Here is a 24,214-nt window from a genome sequence, read left to right on the forward strand (position 1 = left end):
CACGCCCTAGGGACACCTGGGTGGCTCAGTCAGTTAAGCCTCCAACTTCGGCTCAGGTCATCACCAAGGCTCATGAGTTCGGGCTCCACGTTGGGCTGTGTGCTGACAGCTCGGAGCCTGGAGCCTGGAGCCTGCTTCGGATTCTGTGGTTCCCTCTCTCTCTGCCCCTCCCCTGTTTGCACTCTGTCTCTCTCTCTCTCTCTCTCAAAAATAAACCTTAAGAAAAAAAAAAAAGAAACACCTCAGAAACCCCCACAAAGACAAAGGGCAGTCATTCCATAGCTGCTTCAATAAATGTCCACTGATTCCTAGGCACCTGTTGTCAGAGATGCCAACCCACGAGCCACACAAACGAGGCAGGGCCACCCCTAGCCCCCTGGATATATGCCCTGGGTTCTGAGTTCTATTCCTGCTCAGAACCGCTTCTAATGACCAATCCTATCATGAATTTACCTCAGCAGTAAAGACCATAACTAGTCCAGTCTATAGGGTTTGTGGTTCTTTTATCAAAAAAAGAAAACGTTTTAAATACAGGCATCTCATGGGGCACCTGGGTGGCTCAGCCAGTTAAGCACCTGACTTTAGCTCAGGTCACGATCTCACGGCTCTTAAGTTCGAGTCCCACGTCGGGCTCCCTGCTGTCAGCACAGAGCCTGCTTTGGATCCTTGTCCCACCCTCTCTCTCTCTCTCTCTCTCTCTCTCTCTCTCTCTGCCCCTCCCCCACTGGTTCTGTTGTTCTCTCTCTCAAAGAAATAAGTAGACTTAAGACATTAAAAAAGTATCTATAAGCATCTCAGATCTTAACACTGCTGTTGTACAGCAGAAACTAAAGTTTATAATACATATAATTATATAGCATCTGTGTTGATGAAAGAACATCCATAATTCCAAAGGGACGACAGCTTTGGAAGGCGGCTGTGCCGTGTCAACTCTCTACGTCTCGACAAGGATGCATCGGGTTCCCTACAAGCCACACTAAACTCAGAAGCCAAAAGGCTGCCATGCCCTCACCCAAAGCTCTGCTCAGCACTTTCCTGGCTCCAATCCAAGCTACAAAAGGCCGGTTATTCAGACTAACGCAGGCTGCCCAAAGCCAAGACAGCTTTTCTCTGAAGACGATGGCTCGGTCTCCCCCTAAGATAGGGAAGATAACCACTTTGGCTTCAAAGAGCTACTCTTCCAGCATTTCTCGAGTTAAAGTAAAGACCCAGTTCACATCCACAAGCATCGACTCCAACAAAATAGGTGTCATTCCTAATAAGAATCTGACAAGATGTGAAGGTTACCCTCCAGCTGATTTGGTATTTTTAAAAAATGCACCATTGAGGCCGCCTCGGGGGCTCAGTTGCTTAAGAGTCTTGACTGTTGGCTTCGGTTCAGGTCAGGGTCTCGCGGTTCGGGAGTTCGAGCCCCTTCGAGCCCCAGGTCTGCTCCACGCTGGTGCAGAGCCAGCTTGAGAGTCTCTCTCTGCCCCTCCCCCACTCTATCTCAAAGTGAATAAATAAACTTTAAATTGAAAAAAAAAATATTCAAAATCAGGCCCCTGGGCAGCTCAGCCGATTCAGCGTCCAACTCTTGGTTTCAGCTCAGGTCACGATCTCACGGTTTGTGAGTTCGAGCCCCACGTCCTGCTCTGCGCTGATAACGTGCAGCCAGCTTAGGATTCTCTCTCTCTCTCCCTCCGTCCCTCTCCCCTACTCTGTCTCTCAAAATAAAGTTTAAAACAATAAATAAAAATGCACCTGTAAACAGGCACCTAAGCCATCTAGCATGTACCCCTACACTGAGCTCTGTGACGGACAAGGTACCAGTCATCATCCTACCCAGGTAAAGAGACCTCACAAGGAAGGACAAATGCGAACAGTCAAGGAACAACTATCCACATCTCCCAGCAAAAGCCAAAGCAACCAGGTTTAAATGCTGAAAACTAATATTAGACGAGGCAACCTAGCAAACAAGTAATGAATTCTTCAAACATTTATCCAAAAAGTACAGTAAAACCTTGGATTATAACTTGCGCTGGGAGTGTTCCCCAAGACAAGCAATCATTTCTACCAAATTTTAACTTGATAAACAAGCGATGTCTTGTCATTTGTGATGCCGAACATCACATGATCACCACTGAGCCAATGGTCCTTGAGAGTCGCCTTGATATATGAGTGCTTTCGATGACAAGCATGTTTCTGGAACGAACTATGCTCGCCAACCAAGGTTTTTCCGTAACTGAGTGCCTACAGTGTGCAGTTTTAAACAACGGGACCGTGAGGAGGTAAGAGAGCTAACCACGCTGATATCTGAGAGAAGTGCTACCCTGGCGGAAAGAAAAGCCAGTGCAGAGCCCATCTTGGGGACTTGCGGGTCTCTGCAAGGACTGTGGCTTCTACTGCGAGTAAAATGGGAAGCTACTTCGGGGTTCTAAGCAGAGCAGGGAAATTATCATCCAGCCTTCTACTTGAACGGGATCACTGGCCGCCATGAGAACGGAATGCACAAGGACAGAGGCAGGCCAGGGAGAGGAGCTAGGATACTACTGCAATGGCCCAACCCCAAGATGTTGGTGGCTTGGACCCGGAGGGAAGCGGTGGAGGTGAATAGGGGCAGACTGAGGACACACCTTAATGGTAGAGCCAACAAGATTTCTTAACGGACTGGGTGCAAATGAAAGATGGTAGTCCAGAATGACTCCACGGTTTAGGTCAGAGCAACCACAAGGAGGAAGGCTGTCATCAGCTGAGATGCAGAAGAGCTGCAGGCTGAACCCATTGTGAGGGGAAGATCAGGAGTTAAATGTTGGCCATACTGAGATTCCTGTTGAGATCCCAAGCGAAAATGTCAAGGATTGTGAAAAAGAGGCCCTTAATATTTGCCTATTCAACAAATATGTATGGAGAACCTACCTAGACTGGTTTTAGTTTTAGCCCGTGTGTGAGCCTCAGGCAACAGTGAGGAAAAACAGTCCCTGAGACAGCAGTGGAGAGAGGAAGACAGACTTAAATGAGCAAGGGCAACACAGAATGGGGGACATCCTATGACTGATGCTTTAGCAACACAGAGGAGGGACACTCAATCGTGCCTGAGAGGACTTCCCAAGAAAGACCATGACAGGACGCCTACAGAAAGATGAGCAGGGGTTAGCCAGGTAAGGAAGAGGAAGGTACCGGGAGGGAGGGATGCTAGGAAAAGCAACAACATCTATGAGAGCAAGATACAGGGTCACAGGATCTACGGGAAACCCAGTTAATACCCAGTTGAAGTGAATGTTGGCAAGTGGCAGGGACTACCAGTTTCTCAGGACTCCCCCCCACCCCAGAAGGTCACAAATGCCAACCACATTACGCAGGTGTGGGTGGGAGAAGTACTTGGTAAGTGTGACCAGTTGTGAGAGAACCATTCAAGAACACTCGAGGCTAGCTACAGAATTGAAAGATGTTAAGGGATGAAAGGAGAGCCTTTCCTGTAGATGAAAATCCAGATACCCAGTAAGCAACTGGCAAAGCTGGGCTGGAACCCACAATCCCTAAATCAGTGGCCAAAGAGTGCCGATACGGAAAAATGAATGGTCTGATGATTGGGTAACAAGTCCTTTTACAAGTCTGAAGGTCTCCAGTTTTCTGTCTTTGACAAAATTAAAGGAGGGGAGTGGCAAGCTGGTTGACTCATAAAACTACACTGGATTCTGGGGCGCCCGGGTGGCTCAGTCGGCTGAGCGTGCGACTTCAGCTCAGGTCATGATCTCACCGTCCGTGAGTTCGAGCCCCGCGTCGGGCTCTGTGCTGACGGCTCAGAGCCTGGAGCCTGTTTCAGATTCTGGGTCTCTCTCTCTCTCTCTCTCTCTCTCTCTCTCTGTCAAAAATGCATAAACATAAAAAAAATTTTTTTAAATACATTGGATTCCGACACATACTTTGGAATGTAAAAACTGAGCGACCTTGATAGAACAAAAGCCTTTCCATTCCCATCTAGTTATGTCAACAGCACTTCTCAAAGTTGCTATCTATACAAGAGAAAAATCTTATTGTAGCCTTAAACAGTAATAACCCACCCCGATACAGGCTATAACCATCGAGTTGCTTTCCAACAAAACTCTACCTTTTTCGTTTAAGTATGTATCAAAGTGGGTATCTACTTGTTCTGATTAACTTATGACAATAACCACAGTAACATAATCTGAAAGAAATTAATGCTGAGACTTCTAAGAATAGAAAAAACCTTCCAATGTGCACGTACATTTTGTCGCATAAGGATGACAGAATAATCGGGGCGCCTGGGTGGCTCAGTCGGTTGAGTGTCCAACTTCAGCTCAGGTCATGATCTCACCGCTTGTGAGTTCGAGCCCCGTGTCGGGCTCTGTGCCGAGGGCTCAGAGCCTGGAGTCTGCTTCCGATTCTGTGTTTCCGTCTGTCTCTGCCCCTCCCCCACGTGTGCATACGCACACACGTGCACTCTCTCTCAAAAATAAACATTAAAAAAGATGATAGAATGATCAATAAAAGATTTAAGAATAACAATAGATGAAATTAAGTTAACATTTCGTGGGAAAAGTGGAACTGAAATGATTTCAAAGAGAAAAAAGAAAAAAATGAAGCTTTCTGACTCAAATATGAGCTTATTCATCTATATTTTTAATGGACGGCAATAGGCCAAATTACTCCAGTATTTATTTATTTATTTATTTATTTATTTATTTATTTATTTATTTATTTATTTATTTTTAAACATCACCATTGGATATTCTTTTTTCAACGTTTATTTATTTTTGGGACAGAGAGAGACAGAGCATGAACGGGCGAGGGGCAGAGAGAGGGAGACACAGAATCGGAAACAGGCTCCAGGCTCCGAGCCATCAGCCCAGAGCCCGACGCGGGGCTCGAACCCACGGACCGCGAGATCGTGACCTGGCTGAAGTCGGACGCTTAACCGACTGCACCACCCAGGCGCCCCAAATTACTCCAGAATTTAGAAGTCCACTAGATACACTTTAAAGAATGAAACAATTATTATTTCAGAATGTCAATATTTATAACATCAGAAATTTTAGAATGTCAATATTTACAATATATCAGAAATATATCCTTTGCTACTCTTTACTCATGATGAAAGAAAACTGGTGTCAAAAAATAAGCACTGGGAGGGGAGCCTGGGTGGTTCGGTCGGTGAAGCAGCCGACTCCTGATTTTGGCTTATGTCAGAATCTTGAGGTTCATGAGATCAAGCTCCACATCGGGCTCTGTGCGGACAGTATGGAGCCTGCTTGGGATTCTCTCTCTGCCCCTCCCCTGCTCACGCTCTCTCGCTCTATTTCTCAAAAGAAATAAATAAATTTAAAAATATATAGGGGGGCGCCTGGGTGGCGCAGTTGGTTAAGCGTCCGACTTCAGCCAGGTCACGATCTCGCGGTCCGTGAGTTCGAGCCCCGCGTCGGGCTCTGGGCTAATGGCTCGGAGCCTGGAGCCTGTTTCCGATTCTGTGTCTCCCTCTCTCTCTGCCCCTCCCCCGTTCATGCTCTGTCTCTCTCTGTCCCAAAAATAAATAAAAAATGTTGAGATAAATAAATATATATATATATATATATATATATATATATATATACAGATATATAGATATAGATATAGATGCAATGGGGTAAAGAATTCTCCAAAGCTTCTCACAGCAGTTAAGGATGCAAACATGTTTGAAGACCAGAGTCCAAATCACAAGTCAGGGCTCTTAGCATTGCATGCTACAAGCTCTCTCTCTATAGCCTGAGACCCACCAACCCGCACAAGGCAGACAGGGCTCACCCTCCACTGTGGGGAAGGAGGCATTCCTGGCGACACCTGCAGAACCCGCGGCTTCCTAGAGGACAGGCAGGGGGTGTGTGTTGAGACAGGACAGAATGGCCCTTCAGCTAAGGTGGGGAAAGGCCAACATTTCAGACAAGATGGCATACTCACACACCGATTAAAGCACTAAAGAAGCACAACCCTACTTCACCTGCACACATAAAACTCTTATGCTTCTACCACGTCTTATACAAGTCCTATGATACCGTTTCTACAAGTCACACAAAGGGCATGTGGCAGAACCTTCTATGAGGTGGGGGACCACATGGGGCAGGAATAAAACTGCAGGCCACCTGCTCCACAGGGTACTCAAGGTTACTACAGGAAGTATCGGGGGGTTCAGAGACACTCTGGACACTTCTCCTGCAGTTTCATAGGCTGTAACCATGCGGAAATAACTACTTTTTGTCTTACACTATGGAAAGACCATTTTTAATAGCCAGGTAACAAAGCAAACTGATTTGTGTGTGTGTGTGCAAACTGATTTGTGTGTGTGTGTGTGTGTGTGTGTGTGTGTGTGTGTGTGTGTGTGTGTTACTTTCTCCCATCATCATTCAAAATTCTCAAAGCATGCGTGGTCCATTTTAGAACCAATGCCCCCACCCCCCCACCCCCATGTAATCCAATTACTGCTTAGGAGAGGCCCAAAGGTTCAATGCTTTCCAGGATTCTTCAGACTTTTCAGGTTATTATGTTAAGTAGCCTATTGATGGTCATTTTTTTATTGTAACTACTTTGGCTTTCTCTGTATGAACTTTCATGTTCGCTTAACTCTTGCACGCATGTGACCTGAACACCCATTAGTTTGGTTTGTTTTTGGTTTTGTTTTTGTTTTTTTGGAGAGAGAGGGAGAGAGTGAGCCTGCACATGGGCAGGGGAGGGGCAGAGGGGAAGGGAGAGGGAGAGAGACAGAGAGAGAACGAATCCCAAGCAGGCTCCTGGCTGGCAGCTCAACACAGGGCTGGATGGCCACTGAGCCACCCAAGTGCCCCCCTGATTAGTTACTTTCTGTCAACACCTGACAGCTGTTACACTTTTCTCTGGTCTTTTAGACACTCCTGTCTTACCATTTTCATGGGATCTTTGCAGTTACTTGTTCATTTAGAAACGCTGCTCTTTCAAAAATAAACTTTGACTTGTTGTTTTATGTAGGATTGAAGGCAAAGAAATACATCTATTAAAAGTAAACGATGCAATTATCTGGTAAAGAGATTCGAAAATGTTTCCACTGTTAAGCAACACTGTTGCCAAAAACTATGTGTGCACCTGTAAACAGAAACTTGTAAGAACTTGTAAAATACTCCAGATAAGGATTTTCAGTGGAGTTTGAATTCAACTAGTTAAGGAAGCACCTTGGTTTGCAAAAACAGCTGATGCACAAAGGTGAAAATTTTCTCGTTGGGTTTTGGGGGAGGGGACTATGTGATTTGGTAAACACTGCAAACGGGGACTTTCTTGTTCTTGGATCTCTGAAGGAGATAACTTTTTCAAATAGGATGGTCTTTTAATCAGCATTCAAAAGACTAAACTTAGAACCAAACCTTCATTCAGCCTTGTAGTCACCAAGACTAATATCACCAAGATCATCCAACATCCATGAGTCACCACGTGTGAAACAAGATTTTTAAAAATAAAACACTCTTTAGTCACAAATAAAAAATATCTTAGTAAAATCAAAAGGTTTTATACCTTTAAAGAAACCATCATTTTGGGGCGCCTGGGTGGCTCAGTCGGTTAAGCACTCGACTTCGGCTCAGGTCATGATCTGGCAGTTCGTGGGTTCGAGCCCCACTCTGGGCTGGGCTCTGTGCTGACAGCTCAGAGCCTGGAGCCTGCCTCAGATTCTGTGTCTCCCTTTCTCTCTGCCCCTCCCCTGCTCATGCTCTGTCTCTCTCTCTCTCTCTCTCTCTCTCCCCCAAAAATAAACATTTAAAAAAATTAAAAATAAAGAAACCATCATTTTAACTCTTTATATCATTTTTCTGTTTTATAGCTCTTATTTTTGTGTTTTATAGAGATTATGTTCATGTAATTCATATGTACATATACACGATACATCATGAAAAAGAGATGGTCAAATGCTTTAGTAAGCTGGCTTACTGATAAAAGTGATTTGATGATATTAATTAAAATTAAAAAAAAAAATAGGGGCGCCAGGGTGGCCCGGTCAGTTAAGCATCGGACTTCAGCTCAGGTCACGATCTCACAGTTTGTGGCTTTGAGCCCCATGTTGGGCTCTGTGCTGACAGCTCATAGCCCGGAGCCTGCTTCGGATTCCATGTCTCCCTCTCTCTCTGCCCCTCCCCTGCTCGCACTCTGTCTCTCTCTCTCGAAAATAAATAAAATGTTTAAAAAAAAGTAAAGAATAAAAATAAAAATTAAATAAAAAATGAATAAAATAAAATAAATTTTTAAATAGTGGTTTAATGGACACGAAAACACACCTGAATGCGTGCACGCGCGCACACACACACACACACACACACACACACACACACACAGGGTACTCCCTCCAAGCTTTTCCACTGGCTTAAAACACAGAGACCCACACCTAAAAGACCTCAGAGATCTTGAATAGTCCAACAGCACCATCTCAGACCCCACCAGCAACAAAGACCAGGTCCTCAACAGGGAAACTTCCCAACCCAATCTGTCCCCAGCACAGAACTTCGTGAAAGCAACACCCAACAAAGAAACAAGGACATCAGGCAAAAGATCTCAGCAAGGGCCACCGAGCCAGCCGGAGTCAGGTGACCACAGAGAGTGTGCATCAGAAGCCACACTTCAAAGACATTCAAGCAAGGAAGGAAAAGGAAGGCAGCTGACCACACAGGCACAGCTGGGGACAACGGGCGGGCGGCACGAGAGGAACACACAGGAGCCCCAAGATCTGCTAGGTCTCCTTTCCTCTACCGGGCTCCGTGTCAGGCGCTGGCACAACCAACAACGTCCGTGGGCAGAGGGAAAGCCAGGGGTGGGGTGCAGCCTGTGTGGCTGCAACACAGAGAGCACAGGGGAGAGGGGCAGGAGGCCAGCAGAGCCACATTGCGCCAGGCGTTCGCTGATGGCCACGGCAGCAGTTTGGGGCGGCAGAACGCACACAGTGCCAGCTCTGAGAAAGCCAGTGGGACCAACCCAGTCCCCGGAATTCTGGGAGAACCTAACAGAAGGAGGGTGCGGAGTGAGCAGCCCAGTGGGAGGGGCACAGCCGCTGAAGGGTCCAGGAACAGGGTGATGGAATCAAGGGGATGCAGGCCCCACGGCACATTCCAGATGCTCCAAAAGCAGATGAGTCATGGTCGAGCTAAGGGGAGGTGACAGCCCAGACCTCTGAGGGCACTGCCGTTTGCCCTCTTGGTGTGTGTTACTCACACACAGTCAGACCAACCTCCTTGCTGCTTACGAAGATAGCTCAGAACAGACACGGATCTAGGAAAGGGAAAATCCGGACTCCGATCCAAGCTGTATCCCTTACTAGCCACCGTCAGTCAAGTCAAAAACTCTCCTAACCTCATGTCTTCCCTTGTTTCCCATCAACAGGGAAGACAGCCGCCTGCCTGACTTCAAACGGAGAGCGAATCAAATGCTTTACAGATGAACTGGCTTGGGCGGGGGCGGGGCACCAGGCTGGCTCAGCCGGTGCAGCACTCGACCTCGGCTTGTAGGTTTCAGCCCCACGTTGGCAGTAGAGGTTACTTTAAGAAATGAGGGGGCGCCTGGGTGGCGCAGTCGGTTAAGCGTCCGACTTCAGCCAGGTCACGATCTCGCGGTCCGAGAGTTCGAGTCCCGCGTCAGGCTCTGGGCTGATGGCTCAGAGCCTGGAGCCTGTTTCCGATTCTGTGTCTCCCTCTCTCTCTGCTCCTCCCCCGTTCATGCTCTGTCTCTCTCTGTCCCAAAGATTAAAAAAAAAAAAAAAAAAAAACACGTTGAAAAAAGAAATGAATAAAATCTTAAAAAAACAAAACAAGAAAAAGAGAATCTGGCTTCGTTGTAAAAGTGGTTTAAGCAACATTCAACTGCAAAATACTGATAGACTTTCTCTCACGTATCCTCACATCCCAACTCCTCCTCAAAAGCACTTAATACAGGGGTGGCTGGGTGGCTCAATCCGTGGCGCATCTGACCTCGGTTCAGGCAGGTCATGATCTCACCGTTCGCGAGTTCGAGCCCCACATCGGGCTCTCCGCTGTCCCCCTCTCTCTCTGCCCCTTCCCCCACTTACGTGAATGTGCTCTCTCTCTCTCAAAAATAAACAAACAATAAAAGCAGCACTTAATACGGTATTCTGCAAAATGACCTTCATTCAACAAATACTTATTTAGTGCATACTAAATAAATGCTAGGCTCTGGTTAAGCAATACCAATGCATTAGGGTTCAGGGGGCTTTTTTTAGAGTTTGGTCGTTACAACATGCATCACAGAGGTAAACGTGGTTTCAACTGTGGCTCCAAATCCTAATTCAAATAGTCTTATGAATCAAATAACAAAGGATAATTACAAGTCTTGGTCTGCATAACGCAGCTCAATGAACACCTAACACCAAACAGCAGCACGGTATCAAACACTGACGGTGACGTGAAGGCCCAAATACTCGAGATGCTCTCACAGAACTTCTAGTGCAGTGGGGGAGGCAGTCAACAAGCAGTCAACAAACAGCCAGGCGCCAAGGCAAAATGTCGGTAAGACTATGGAAGCACGGGAGACAAAAAAAAAAACCAATTCTGATTAAGGAAATGAATAACAAAGTCCCCTGGAGGAAGTTATTTACAGAACTGAAGGCTTAAAAGGATTAGAGGCCATTCCAGAGAAGAGCCTAAGCAAAAGTTTAAGTGAAAGAGGTTCCCTGCGTGTGTCTGTCTGTGCACGTGGGTGGGGGAGAAGAGGGGAAAAAGAGACAGTCTGGGACCACATGAGGGGATCTGCACTAGGCTGAAATATTTGACCAGTAGTCTGGGCAACGGAGAGTGGTCCACGATTTCCAAAATGGAGAGTGACATAATCAGAGCTATAGGCAAAGAAAGAAGCCCACTCTGATGGCGGCCATTGAGAAGCGACTTTAATTGGTCAAGGAAGAAACCACGGAAAAAATACAGAATGGCATCTACGGTCAGGGACATATATGTGGGCAGAGAAGTTGAGGCTTTTTTTTTTTTTTCCCTCTTCCTGTGTGACTTCTTGCTCATCTAGACCTGTCCTTTCGGAGGAAAGTAGGAGAATCTGGGTAACATAGGTCAGAATAACCTCCTCAACCCACCACAATTTTACCGTGAGTCTTTAACAATGACTCACCATGTCAGCCTGGCAAAGCTTACTCGCAAGTTCTGATTCGTCGTCATTTATAAAACAAACTAAAAAGTGTGATAGATGGAACTGCAATCACTTTTTTTTTTTTTTTTTTGCCTTGTACAACCAAAATAACTTAGTCTGAGATACAATTTTTGTACTTAGGGCGGCCACAACAGGGACAAATCTGAGTCCTCAAGAGAAGCTGAACAGGGAGTTGATGTTTCTTATAAAGGAGGGGTGCGGGGGGGGAACAACCAAGATCTACAGGGCTGGGCCAAGAGTACAGAGCAATCTGCATTTCCATTTCCCTTCGGGTCAAGTGCGTCTGAAACCAGTCCACGGCCATTTCCCCGCAGCCCTTTTCCAAGGCGAAGGCTGTAAACATGTGTTTCCCACCGCCCCCCCCCCACCTTAGTCTTACTCTTCGTCCTCAGTCAATTCTTTCTTAACGAGGCAACAGCGGGGATCAACCAGCATCAGTCCAGAACTGGGTCCGCTGCTAAGTACTGACCCGCTAAGTATCACATGGATACATTTTTCTATTCTAGAAGTGATGAGACTAAGTGTTGGACTCCAGGGACTCTGAGGTTCCTCCTGGCTCTAAACTGTCATTTTTGATGATGTTCTGAGACCCTTTGCCTTTCCCAAATCCTTTTAACAGACACATAATAAATACCCGGGGAAGCGGAGTGATCTCAATCTTGCTTCCAGATCCTCTTGCACAACTATGTTCAGATTTCAGACTTCCAAAGGAGGTCCAGCCTATTGGTGCTGCACATCCTCTAAAAAAATACTCTGAATTTCTTTCAGGAAAGGCACTAAGGCCTGGAATAAGAGAATCAAGATATAATCCCAGCAAACGAACTACTATATGGAATTACAGAAGTTCAGTGCTCCTTTGGGCTTTTTAAAATAACAGGGGTGCCTGGGTGGCTCAGTGGTTAAGTTAAGCATCCGACTTCGACTCAGGTCACAATCTCACGGTTTGTGAGTTCCAGCCCCATGGGCTCTGTGCTGACAGCTCGGAGCCTGGAGCCTGCTTCGGATTCTGTGTCCCCCCCCCCCCCTCTCTCTCTCTCTCTCTCTCTCTCTCTGCCCCTCCCCTGCTCATGCTCTGTCTCCTTTTGTCTCTCAATAATAAATGGGTGTTTAAAAAAATCTTTAAATAACAAAACAATGATATAATATTCTTAAACAATGACACAGTATTTATTAATGCCCAAAACGTACAATATGCTTTACACTGTTTCCTTTTTTTTCCCTTCCAGTGTGACTTCTCGTTCTCTCTAGACCTGTCGTTTCAGAGGCAATACAAGAACCTGGTTTTGAAGACTCCTTCTTCGGAGTTACTATAATCTTCCTCCTCCATGAGAACCCCAGGAGCCGGGTTCACTACTAGTTCCCATTGGACACATTACAGAAGTAACACGACTGGGGCGCCTGGGTGGCTCAGTCGGTTAAATGGCCAACTTCAGCTCAGGTCATTATCTCGCGGTCTGTGAGTTCGGGCCCCGCGTCCGGCTCTGTGCTGATAGCTCGGAGCTCGGAGCCTGGAGCCTACTTCTGTTTCTGTGTCTCCCTCTCTCTCTGCCTCTCCCCCATTGGCGCTCTGTCTCTGCCTTTCAAAAATGAATAAATGTTAAAAAAATTAAAAAAAAAAAAAGAAGTAACACGACTTTCGGGGAGAATCAATTGAGACCAGGTGATGACCGATGAACACAAAAATAAGGAGAATGGAGTTATTTCACCGCACAGGGTCTGCTTCCACGTTTGAAGTGACGATATCATTTAGATGATTACCAAGGACATGGTTTCTAAATGCCACACTCATCTGCCAGTTTAAGTCTCCCTCCTCCCAGGAGGACTGAACCTCAGGTTAACGACTGGGGCGAGCTACGTGCCAGACATGTGCTATAGGAAGGAGCGCTGGGAATACAGCCATCAACAACAAAAAGGCCCCATGCAACAGGCGTAGGCTACACAAAAGAGGGGGGCAAGAATAATCCTAAAAGAACAGGGAAACCTTCCTGAAAGTGCTTGGCCTCTACCTTTGCTTCTAAGAACCAGCAACAGCGCTGGCAGAGAACATTTAGCAGCCTGAAAACGCATTCGGCCGGGGGGGGGCAAATGCCACATCAACTTTGGGGACCTCAAAGCTGCCAGATTCCTCGCCCTGGGAGCGAGAGACAAGATGAACTCCATCAATAAAGAAGTTTCCCAGCGCCAGCTGCCGGGTCTGGGCCCCCGCGGGGACCCGGAGGGGAAAACGTGGAGCCAAAATGGAGGAGGGGCTCGGGAGGAGTCGGCTGGGGCGCGAGAGCCTCGTGGCTCGCTCCTCATGGCGCCAACCAGCCTCCCCGCTCCGCTCTCCCCGGCCCTGGGAGGCAGCATCCCACCTCGCCAAACGCGGCGCGCACAGCCCACGGCTCGCAGGCTCGCCAGGAGGAGCCCATGCTCCCAATGCAATGGGAGCTTGCTAAACGCCGAGGAAACAAGTACCCACATCTTAAATGCAGTAAAGGGGAGCGAAGAAAGAAACATCTGCGAGGTCTCCACCCTTCTCCACCTGCAGGAAAGGCCCGGGGTAAAGCTAAAAAAGCATTTCCCTCGTTTTTTCTTGCTTGGCTGATAAAACAAAGACGGGCTCCTGAGGGGGGTCGGACGCCCCTAGGACTGACCCCTTTCCGTGCGCCCACGACGCTAAAGCCCCTGCAACCGAGGAGCACGCGCGGAGCCAGAACAACTTTCTCATTGAAACCGGCCACGTTTCTGCTCATAGCCATACGGAAGCCCGTATTGTCATTTGGTCCATGTCACTGCACCTAGTTGGCGCTCAGGATTCCCCCCCCCCCCCAAGAAACCCCCGCAGTCCCCAGCCCGACACGAGCTCCCTTCCCCGGGACGCCGCCTCGCGCGTTCCCGCAGCCCTCCAGGTCGGGCTTCCCGGCTCGCCCCGCCCTCGCGGCCCGCGCTGCGCCGCGGGGCGAGTTCCCCCACCCCACCCCCCACCCAGGCGGGGCTTGGGGGAGGGGGCGCGTCGGGGGCTCCCCGGCGACCCCGCTTAAAGCCCTCTCCCCCCGCCCCCCACCGTCGGACTCGCAAACAATAAGCATCCGCTTTCTCTGCCCGTTCCCCCTAGGAGCCCGGCCACGAGTTACCGCAGCGGAGAAAAAGAGCGAGCGGGCGCGCGCCAGCCCTGCGACCCGTGGCCGGCGTACCCCGGGGGACCGCGATGACCGGAATCCCCGCCCGCAGTCCGCGCAGAGGCGGGGGTTGGGGGGGGGGGGAGGCACTGGGCGCTGGAGCGCGGCCAGGAGCGGAGGCGCGCGGGCCACGCGGTGGCTGCAGCAACTGACACGGCCCGCGGCCGCGCCACATGCGCCGCCGCCCGGCCCGGGCCCGGGAGCGCGGCGCCGCGACCCCCCGTACCTTGCCGCTGGCCGTGCCCCCGCTGACGCCGATCAGGAAGGGCTCGCCGCCGTTGGGCTGCTGGTGGTTCTGCAGGGTCTGCTCGCTGTCCCCGGCCATGGCTGGCGCCACCCCTCCTCCCGCTGCTGCCGACGGACGCACGCTCCCCGCCCGCGCCCGCGTCGGGCTCCCCCGCTCCCCGCAGCCGCGGCTGGGGCGCTGCCCGGGTCCCTGCGAGCCGCGCGGAGCTCGGCCGTGGGGCTGCCTTTCCCGGAGGCGCCGAGAGCCTGCCTCTGCCCGCAGCGGCCGGCTCGGTTTACAGCCCAGGCGGAGGTCAGCGTGATGCTGCTGCTCCAATCCGGGCGGGCAGCGCGCTGCTATTCGCCGAGGCGGAGGCGGCGAGGCGTCCAGCCCCAGCCTCCGCCCCTCCCGGGCCCCGCCGCCGCCGCCGCCGCCGCCGCCCGAGGTCTCCCGGAGAGGTGTGAGGCCGGCCCTCCTCCCCCCGCCCCGCTGCCCGGTTAACCCTTTCCCCGACGACCTCCGGCGGACCGAGGGACAGGACACACGCGCTCGGCGCTTTCATGGGGTGTGCTCCGTCTATTTCAAAGGGGGGCGAAGAGCTACAAGGGCAGATCGGGTAATGGGGGCACTGGCAACGCCCCGGGCTTGGGAAGCAAAATCCCAACGAGCACGGGAGGTTAAGAGGAAGCGAAGACTGGGGACAAAACCGAAGAGACTCTTAAATATGGAGAACAAACAGAGGGTTACTGGAGGGGTTGTGGGAGGGGGGATGGGCTACTTGGGGAAGGGGCTTTAAGGACTCCACTCCTGAAATCCTTGTTGCACTCTATCCTAACTAATTTGGAGGTAAATTTTAAAAATAAAATAAAATAAAATAAAAAGATGAAGCAAAGAGTTAATGTCGTTTGCCCATTATTCAGGCTAAAAACTTGTGTTTTTCCCAGATGAAAAAATTTCCCCCTCCCGTTTGCCAAAATATGTCAGCAGCTAGCTCTAAATATTTCCTCTCTTGGAAACACCATCCTCCTTAGTAAGAGACTCCCGAGAGTCTTTCTCCCCAGAGAAGGATAATCGGACGGGGTTAAATGAAGGGCACCCTCCCTCCAAAATGCAAGGCCCTTTCAAACCAGTCTGAAATCACAAATACTGAGGTTCCTGCGGAGTTAGGATTTATGAAAACATTAGAATAGTAATGAATGTCATTTTGACCTGTTAATACTTTTCAGTGAGCTGGGTTTTCAGAGGTGGGCAATTAGTCACTTGATTAGAAAGGGAGTATTTTCTGGTGATTCACAGCCACCCCCACCTCTGGAGGCAGATTTCTGCATTCACACCTAGTTCCGTGAGCAGGTCACATAATCTCCCTGTGCCTCAGTGTTCTCATCTGTTACATGGGAATAATAATGACAACTCCACCCTGGGATTGTTGTACTCAGTGAATGGTTGTATTTAAAGTTCTTAGAATAGCAGCTGGCACAGTCTAGGCCCCATGTAAGAGTTGGGAGAGGGCCCTACAAGGCTGAAGCCCTGAAAGGGAACTTTTGCTGGGGTGCAGCAGGGGAGAGGTAGGACTCCACCAGTAGCTTCCAGCCTCTGCCCTCTGAGCCTGGAACCGATGAGCTGATGGGCTCCCACAGTCCAAAAGGCAGCTTAAGTCAATAGCATTCGTTTCAAACTTCGTAAAGTACCTCAACTCCGGAATTACTTCGAGAAAATTTGCTAGAGAAAATTAAGCGTATTAGAAAGCACAAATGGTCTTTTTTCCCTTTTGAAATATTCATGTCACCATCCAAAACCAAACTCCCACAGAGGCTCCCACAGGAGACTAACATGGAGGAAGTAGGCTACCTGGGTAGGTAGAGGCAGGCCTTTGGGAGAGGTTGGCAGGAAGGAGCCTGCCTTACCACGTGGCTGTGGGGTGGGTGGGTTTTAGCTGATTCAGGAGTCGGCCTCGTGGGCCCAAAGGCTTTTCTCCACTAAGGAGATCTCACAGTCTTCAAAGACTTTTGCAGAGTTCTTTATAGCCCAAGATGAAGCCCAATGGGACTTGGAAAACCTGACGGACCCAGGGCTAAGGGGATATTAGGTAACTAGGGAAAGAAGAGGGCAAAAGAATGTTACATCCTCTATGAATTTTCCCCAAATCCCCACCTTCCTTATTTCATTGTTTGTTTCAGTTACTTTCGGGGGGCGGAGGGCAGACAGAGAAGGGAACAGAGGATCTGAAGCGGGCTCTGCACTGACAGCACAGAGCCCCATGCGGGGCTCGAACCCACAAACTGTGAGATCGTGACCTGAAACAAAGGCAGACGCTCAACCGACTGAGCCACCCAGGCGCTGCCCCCGCCCACTTTCCTTATTTCTATAGCCTTTTTTCCCATGATATTTCCTTACAAAAATTTCGACACATAGAGTTTAAATGTTTTAAACACTGACAGAACCACCATCTAGACTCCACCACGAACATTGCACTACACTTGCTCTATCACACTAGCCATGTGCCCATCCCTCTAGCCAGCACATTTTTATTGTTGCACTTGGGTTGCCTTTACCTTGTTAGTTTGAAGACACTTTACTGCAAAATGATTTGTACATTTGTACATTGCTTTTTTTTTTTTTCTTTTAATGGCTATATCCCTAGCACCTAAAACAGTTTCTGGCACCTGTAGGACCTTAATAAATATTTGTTGAATAAAGGAAGAAACACCACGTCTCACTTCTACATTCCCAAGGCCCACTGGGCAGAATGACAGGCAGGTAAGAAGCACTCGATACATGTTGAACGTATTGAATCAACAAATGAAGAATGCGGAGGAGGTAAAAGTACCAAGGAGTAAACTTCTCTCCCACCATTTTGGAATGAAAGGTGGTGTTCCCTCGATGGTATTTACACGGTTCCCAGTCTTATTTCCAAATGTTTTCTTTTCCTGTCATTCCAAGCAACTGTCTACATGTAGCCTTGTATGTGCATCTATTAACTAGTCCAACCAACTCATTAATTGAGCTAATTCATTACACTTATCTGCACCTTGTCTAAAGGTTTTATTGGGGGGGGGGGCGCCTGGGTGGCTCAGTCGGTTAAGCATCCAACTCTTGATTTCAGCTCAGGCCACGATCTCACAGTTCATGAGTTCAAGCCCCTCATGGGGTATTGCGCTGACAGCGTGGAGCCTGCTTGGGATTCTCTCTCCCCCTCTCTGCTGCTCCCCTGCTCATGGAAAAAAAAAAGAGAGAGATTTTATTTTTTTATGTGATTTCTACCTTCAACGTGGGACTCGAACACACAACCCTAAGAGCAAAAGCCACATGCTATACCAAACCGGCCAGGCGCCCCTCCTGTACCTTGTTTCATAATTTGACTTCCGTGCATACGTTAATATACATGAAAGTGCTCTGAAAAAAAAAACAAAAGCTGTCTATATAAAGGTAAGGCCTAATTAGCAAGGACATCCAGCTGCACTCTGCTCTCCCATTTTCACTCTCTTCTTTCCCTAGGGCTGTCTTACCTCCACGTAAGGAAGTCACCCAAGTCCATTTACATTAAGAGTATTCTCAGCACCGGTGACCTCGACAAGGACTTTGTATCTCTGCTCTCTGTAAAGCAAGGCAGGCTGTCCGTGCCATTCCCTATGCTGTGTCATCCTCCCTCAGGAGCCTGGTCACCAAATCCCACAGCTAGGGATGTTCAAATCATGTTTGAGTCGACTGTAGCAATTCCACTGCAGATTCTGAGCTGAGTGATTTCCAACCTTCCTCCTTCCCCTCGCACTAAAGGGAAAAAAAAAAAAAAAATCAAACATGTTCAATAAAATCCGGAGTTAGAACGGATTCAAGGAAATCCATTTTTCTCGGTATCTGTGATAATTTTACTTTCTGTACAGATTTCAGTCCGATCAAGTTCTGGCCTAGTTAACATACGGGGACAAAGTCAGCATGAGTGTGCAATTGCAGCTGTGGCCAAGGAACAAAAGGAGACACGGCCGTTCCCAGTCCTCTGTCTGCCTGCCTGCTCTCTAAGTAGCTATAGTTCTGAACTAGACAAGGAACGCTACATTTTGTCTCCATCTGGAAAGTTCTACTTCTAGGTGTTTCACAAACCATGGAAACTATCACATTTCCAAACCAGGAAAAAAAAAAAAAAAATGTCAACAGACTTTAGCTTGTCTCTGAAACATTTTGGTGGCCCGTATGGCCTTTTATCATCAGCAATTGCTTGGACAGATCATAAGCACTGTTCTGAAATGCTGGCCAGATGATATCAAAGCTCCTTACGTCTAGCTCTATGATGTTAATCACATTCTCAGATACTGTTGGCAGTGTGTTATACAGCATAGTCCCAAACCCCAGCATCCGCAGCATCAGGGAAGGCAAAAGCTTGGGCCCCATCCCAGAAGTGAAGAATCCAGGGGTGCCTGGGTGGCTCAGTTGGCTAAGCGTCTGATTCTAGGTTTTGGCTCAGGTCATGATCTCACAACTGGGGAGTTCAAGACCCACATCAGGCTCTGTGCTGACAGTGTGGAGCCTGCTTGGGATTCTCTGGCTCCCTCTCTCTCCTCCCCTCTCACTCTCAAAAATAAATAAATAAACATTAAAAAAAAAAAATCCAAAACTCTGTGGGTGGAGCCATTAATCTGTGTTTGATAAGCCCTCCAGGTGTCTCCAGAACCCACCCACCAAAGTTTGAGAATTACTGATCTGGGGAAAGAAGGCAATGGGCTCCAGTTGGAAAAGCAAGGTTTACATCCTTGCTTTGCTACTACTTTGAAGGTATGGCAAGTTACTTAACTTCTATGGACTTCAGGTTCTGCAACTGTTAAATGATACGTGGTTTGTAGGATGGTTGTGAAAATAAAGACTATATACCGGCATGTAGTAGTTGTTAAATAAATACCATTTCCCTCCCCTTCAATCACAGCTCTTATTACAGAAGTCCCACCACTTAGGGATTAGGAGTTCCAGGGATAAGAATTCCTAATCCCCCAGGTCCCTTTAAGGTAAAAATTAAAATATCTAGAACAGGCAAACGGACAGAGACAGAAAGGAGATTGGTGGTTGCCTACAGCTGGGGAGGTTAGAAAGCAAACAGGGAGTGGCTGCTGAAGGAGTACAGGATTCCTTCTTCTTTCTTTCTCCATTTTAAATAGGCTCCTGGCCCGGGGCGCCTGGGTGGCGCAGTCGGTTAAGCGTCCGACTTCAGCCAGGTCACTATCTCCCGGTCCGGTCCGTGAGTTCGAGCCCCGCGTCAGGCTCTGGGCTGCCCGGTCCGTGAGTTCGAGCCCCGCGTCAGGCTCTGGGCTGATGGCTCGGAGCCTGGAGGCTGTTTCCGATTCTGTGTCTCCCTCTCTCTCTGCCCCGCCTCCGTTCATGCTCTGTCTCTCTCTGTCCCCCAAAAAATAAATAAACGTTGAAAAAAAGTTTTTTTTTTTTAAATAAAAAAATAAATAGGCTCCCGGCCCAAATGAGGCTTGAACTCAAGACCCTGAGATCGAGTCAAATGCTCTTACCAACAGAGCCACCCAGGCATCTCCAGGATTTCTTTTTAGATAAATGTTCTAAAATCGACTGTCTTGATGGCTGCACAGCTTTGAAAATCGTGAGAACCACTGAACTGGTTCTTACCTTCGTGAATTGTATGCGGATTATATCTCAATAAAGCTGTTTCAAAAACCAGGTTTCAACAAGCAGGCTAGGAGAAGAAAGAGATTTTTAGGAATTGGGGACAGAAATGGGCAAAGGCACAGAGAGACTGCGAATTAAGAAGAAGGTGTCAGAAGACTTTGTCACCTATAAAATGTTACATAAATGCAAATGTTGTTAATGTTGTTTAACTCAACATATTGACTTTTGTGCATATAGCTTTACCCCACAAAGACAGTTGTCACACCAGGGCTTTTGTATTTCAGCTGGCCCAACTACAGAAATCCCATATGTCCTAAGAAGCCTTCCCAGACTTTGAAAAGATTAACATATAGATTTTCACTCTATAGAGATTTTTCTGATTTTCCCTCCTGTCCCCAACCAGGATATATTTTCCAGCATGATTGTATGAAAGTAAGACTGGGGTATAACCAGAAGGTTAGTCGTCTCTCCCAGAACTTACTGGCTCCCAATATGAGCAAGCTCCTGGCAACCTCATTTTGTTCACTCTCCGTGTTCTAAGCCTTTTTTTTTTTTTAAAGTTTATTTATTTTGAGGGGGGAGGGGCAGAGAGAGAGATTGAGAGAGAGAGAGAGAGAGAGAGAGAGAGAGAGAATCCCAAGCAGGCTCCACACTGTCAGTGCAGAGCCTGACTCGGGGCTCCAACTCAGGAACCAGGAGATCATGACCCAAGCCAAAATCAAGAGTTGGATGCAAAACCGACTGAGCCGCCCAGGCGCCCCCGAAAACATTTAGCTTCATTTTGTTCACAGGGCTTTTCCCAGACGTGCGTCTGACCCTTCGCTTCTTTTCCTGTCTCCAGACTAAATTCTTGCTCTCGCACTTTTCTGCAAGGACTTCCCTCACTTCCCCCAGTCAGCTCTGGGCCATCTTCTCTGCAAACAACCTACTCGTCCCCCCTCCTTCACTCCGGGGCTAATGCTCTCTCCATCACACCGTAAGCGATGCACTGTAGTTGGTGACGTACAGGGGTGGGACTAGGGGTTGAGAGAGGAGATCCCTAGGGTACAAGACGTAAGGGCGCTCCGACTGTCAGACGGAGCGAGTGCACGTGTAGGGTGAACCTTGAAAAGGAGCCCCTCCTTTTGTGTTGACCCTAAGCGCCTTCCTTGCTTCATCCCGGTCCCAGCCCAGGTGACTGTCGAGAAGAGAAGGAGAGGATTGGTATAGCTGATGGCAACTGCCTCAGAGGAGTACCTACATGTAGTCTGGTGGCCAAGGATGGCAAGTTTGGCTGTCCTTGAGATCCTGGGCCCAAGTGCCAACCGGAGGCCAAATGAGCTTAGCAGGTCCAGCCGATTAGTCTTAGCTCGGGGTTCAAGTGGTATTTTCCTAGAAAGTTATTTTGGTATGTCAAAGTGAACTTTCCCTGGGTCATGAGGAGAGGAAATTAGTTCAGTTCTGCTTTGTAATGAAATTACAGCTGTTCCTGGTGGGAAGGAGGCTTCGGGCTTAAAGGGAGGAAGGGCTAGTGTTTCAGAAATATTTTTAGTCACAGACTAAAAAAAAAAAACTAACAACAGCAATAGATTCCCCAGGAAGACAGGTGCCCACACATGCACACAAGGAGAATTTTGAGTATAATTTACTCAGGCCCTACATAACCCCCATTATCAGTCTGGTGGCCAGGAGACGAAGTCGGGATGAGGGCAGCCTCAGAGGAGAGCATCTCAGAAGTGTTAGCTCTTCTTAGGGAATATGGGCCACCTCTGTGAGTACGGAGGGTACAGGGGTCCGGTGGCTACACAGGCCACTGTGTAGATCCTCGGGCTCTAACATTCCCAACCCTCCTGCCTTGGCTGACCAACGCAAACAGTGATGGAACTCTGAGACTCTAACAATTAGTATTTCTGCCTGTTGCTGAAACGTGCCTGCAAGAGATCAGGGCCTCTTTGGAAGCCACCAGAGGCCTCTGACTCTCACACAGAACCCCTGACTGCTTGCTAACGGCAGAGTATCACTAAGATGTAGTAGCAACAAGCCAACGCCACTGTCTGTGCAGGCACTGGTCCCCCGTCTTTCTGAAAGGCCTGAAACATCGCACCTGCCACAGCCTTCGCCTCTCCAGGGACGTTGTCCCAGGCCACCACCAGGGGAATCTTTACCTCACTTTAACCTCACTATGAAAAGAACGGAGCCACCACCTGGTGCCACGTCCCACTTCCCAGCGTCCTCCTCGTCTGCTGGGCAGTAGATGAGCCAGTCCCCAATACCCCATCTGACCACCAGTGTCGTGGACCACTTTTGATACCATTTGTGCTCATCTGGGCCCTCGACGAAGCACATGCCACTAGGAGTAAATGTACAATCATTAGGGGAAATGGCTGCGGGAGGAAATAGGAAGGGGCCGGAAAAGCCTGAGAGAGAGGTCGTTTGGACTGCAGCACGGGCCTGAGCCTGAGTATGGGACAGGTACAGAGACAAAGAACGTTGGGCAGAAGCATCCTAGACTACCATGCAGACGAAGAAAGGCTCAGCCAAGCTGTCGTCAGTCCTTAAGTCAAAGTTGTTAGCGACCAGAAGAACCTCATAACTTCTAGGAACGGACCTGCCTTCGTTTTCCGATGACACGCAGCCACCGGCTGGGACTAGCCTGGGGGGGAAGCGTGGCCGGGGAGCAAATGCAACAACACATTTCAGGGCACATTAGCCGGTGTCGATTATGTTCTTTGTAGGTAGAGATCTTCGAGGACTTCTCCCGACCACCACATACCGAGAGCGAAGTATGGAAATATCCAACTCGAATTGTTGAATTATCTATTGGGGAATGAATTCAAAGATCCAGCCAGTTCTCAAGACTCCCCTGTCTTTTGCCTTTCCCTGGACTCCCAGGTCTCTGAGGTCCCCTCCACCCATGTGTAGTATCCTACTTAGCCAAAAATGTGTGAGGAGCTCCTCCCAGCCCTTGTGGGCGTCTCTCACGTCCAGGATCCCCCAGCTAGATTGCCGACTGCTTCGCCGCGTGTTCTGAACCAGAACCTCTCATCCTCAAGCAAGAATCTCCCCTATCTGTGCCTCACTAAGTCCGCCACTCACTGCTGGCCGAGGGCGTGGGGCTTTGCCCCCTGCACCAAATGGGCTCTGACACCTCTTGCAAAACCGAAAACTTCCCAGTGAAATAAAACACAGTGAAATAAGATTCTGGGCTCTGACACTTTCACCAGTGAATTCTACCAAACATTCAAGGGAGAGTGAATACCAAGATTACACAGACTCTTCCAGACAGGAGAAAAAGATGGAACACTGCACAACTCATTATTTTATGAGAGCAGCACAGCTTTACCACTAACATCTGGCAACGTATTATCAAAAAAATGGAAAATTAGGGGCCCCTGGGGGGCTCAGTCAGTTAAGCATCCGACTCTTGATTTCGCTCAGGTCATGATTTCACGGTCGTGAAACAGAGCACAGCATCAGGCTCTGTGCTGTTAGCACAGAGCCTGCTTGGGACTCTCTCTCTCTGCACCCCCCCCCCCAATTTAAATAAATAAACTTTAATAGAAAAAAATTGGAAAATTAAGGGCCAGTGTCTCTGATGAGCACATGTAAAAATCCTGAACACAATTTAACAAACCCAAACCTAGTACTATATCACAGCCCGTCTTATTTATTTAAAAAAGAAAAACGAACTAAAATTAAGGTAATATTTGAAAAATCTATACTTTAAATAATGCAGATCTGGCTCAGAAACAATGATTGTATCTTTAGATATGGATAAATCTCGCGATGAAAACTGTTTCTTGAACACTCCAAAGCAGTTTCCCAAAGCATAGGCCTTGGAACTTTGGTTTGGGGAGGGGGAAAAAAAAGATACTGGGAGTGAACAAGTTTGGAAAAACCTGTGCACTGCTCTGCTCCCCTTTCACTTCCTGGAGAGAGTCACGGTGTCCTTGAGTGCTTTCAACACCCTGAAAAATACTGCAATTAAGAAACATGTTTGTTTGTTTAAACCTGTGTTTTACCAAAGTTACCAAACCACAGAATCCTTTTTTCTCATTTGCCTATTAGCAAGGGGCAG

At 48.4% G+C, this 24,214-nt stretch overlaps 1 protein-coding gene and 1 long non-coding RNA gene across 3 annotated transcripts in view; both read right to left on the reverse strand.

Annotated features, from left to right (window-relative positions):
- UCK2 (uridine-cytidine kinase 2) overlaps positions 1 to 14,921 on the reverse strand; it is an 81,359-nt gene extending 66,438 nt beyond the window's left edge. The window contains exon 1 of the mRNA XM_023248101.2: positions 14,539 to 14,921. Within this exon, the coding sequence (XP_023103869.1) occupies positions 14,539 to 14,637 (99 nt within the window). The 5' untranslated portion in view covers positions 14,638 to 14,921. The remainder of the gene's footprint in view (positions 1 to 14,538) is intronic.
- A 469-nt stretch (positions 14,922 to 15,390) lies between these two features.
- LOC102900505 overlaps positions 15,391 to 24,214 on the reverse strand; it is a 28,671-nt gene continuing 19,847 nt past the window's right edge. The window contains exons 3-5 of one of the 2 annotated variants that reach the window (XR_006592055.1): positions 20,158 to 20,224; positions 18,045 to 18,306; positions 15,391 to 16,257 (exon numbers count right to left, since the gene is read on the reverse strand). This is a non-coding gene — a long non-coding RNA (uncharacterized LOC102900505). The remainder of the gene's footprint in view (positions 16,258 to 18,044; positions 18,307 to 20,157; positions 20,225 to 24,214) is intronic. The other variant, XR_442296.5, reaches the window with a different exon arrangement.

Source organism: Felis catus, chromosome F1 (genome assembly GCF_018350175.1).
Source record: "Felis catus isolate Fca126 chromosome F1, F.catus_Fca126_mat1.0, whole genome shotgun sequence".
Classification (NCBI taxonomy): domain Eukaryota; kingdom Metazoa; phylum Chordata; class Mammalia; order Carnivora; family Felidae; genus Felis; species Felis catus.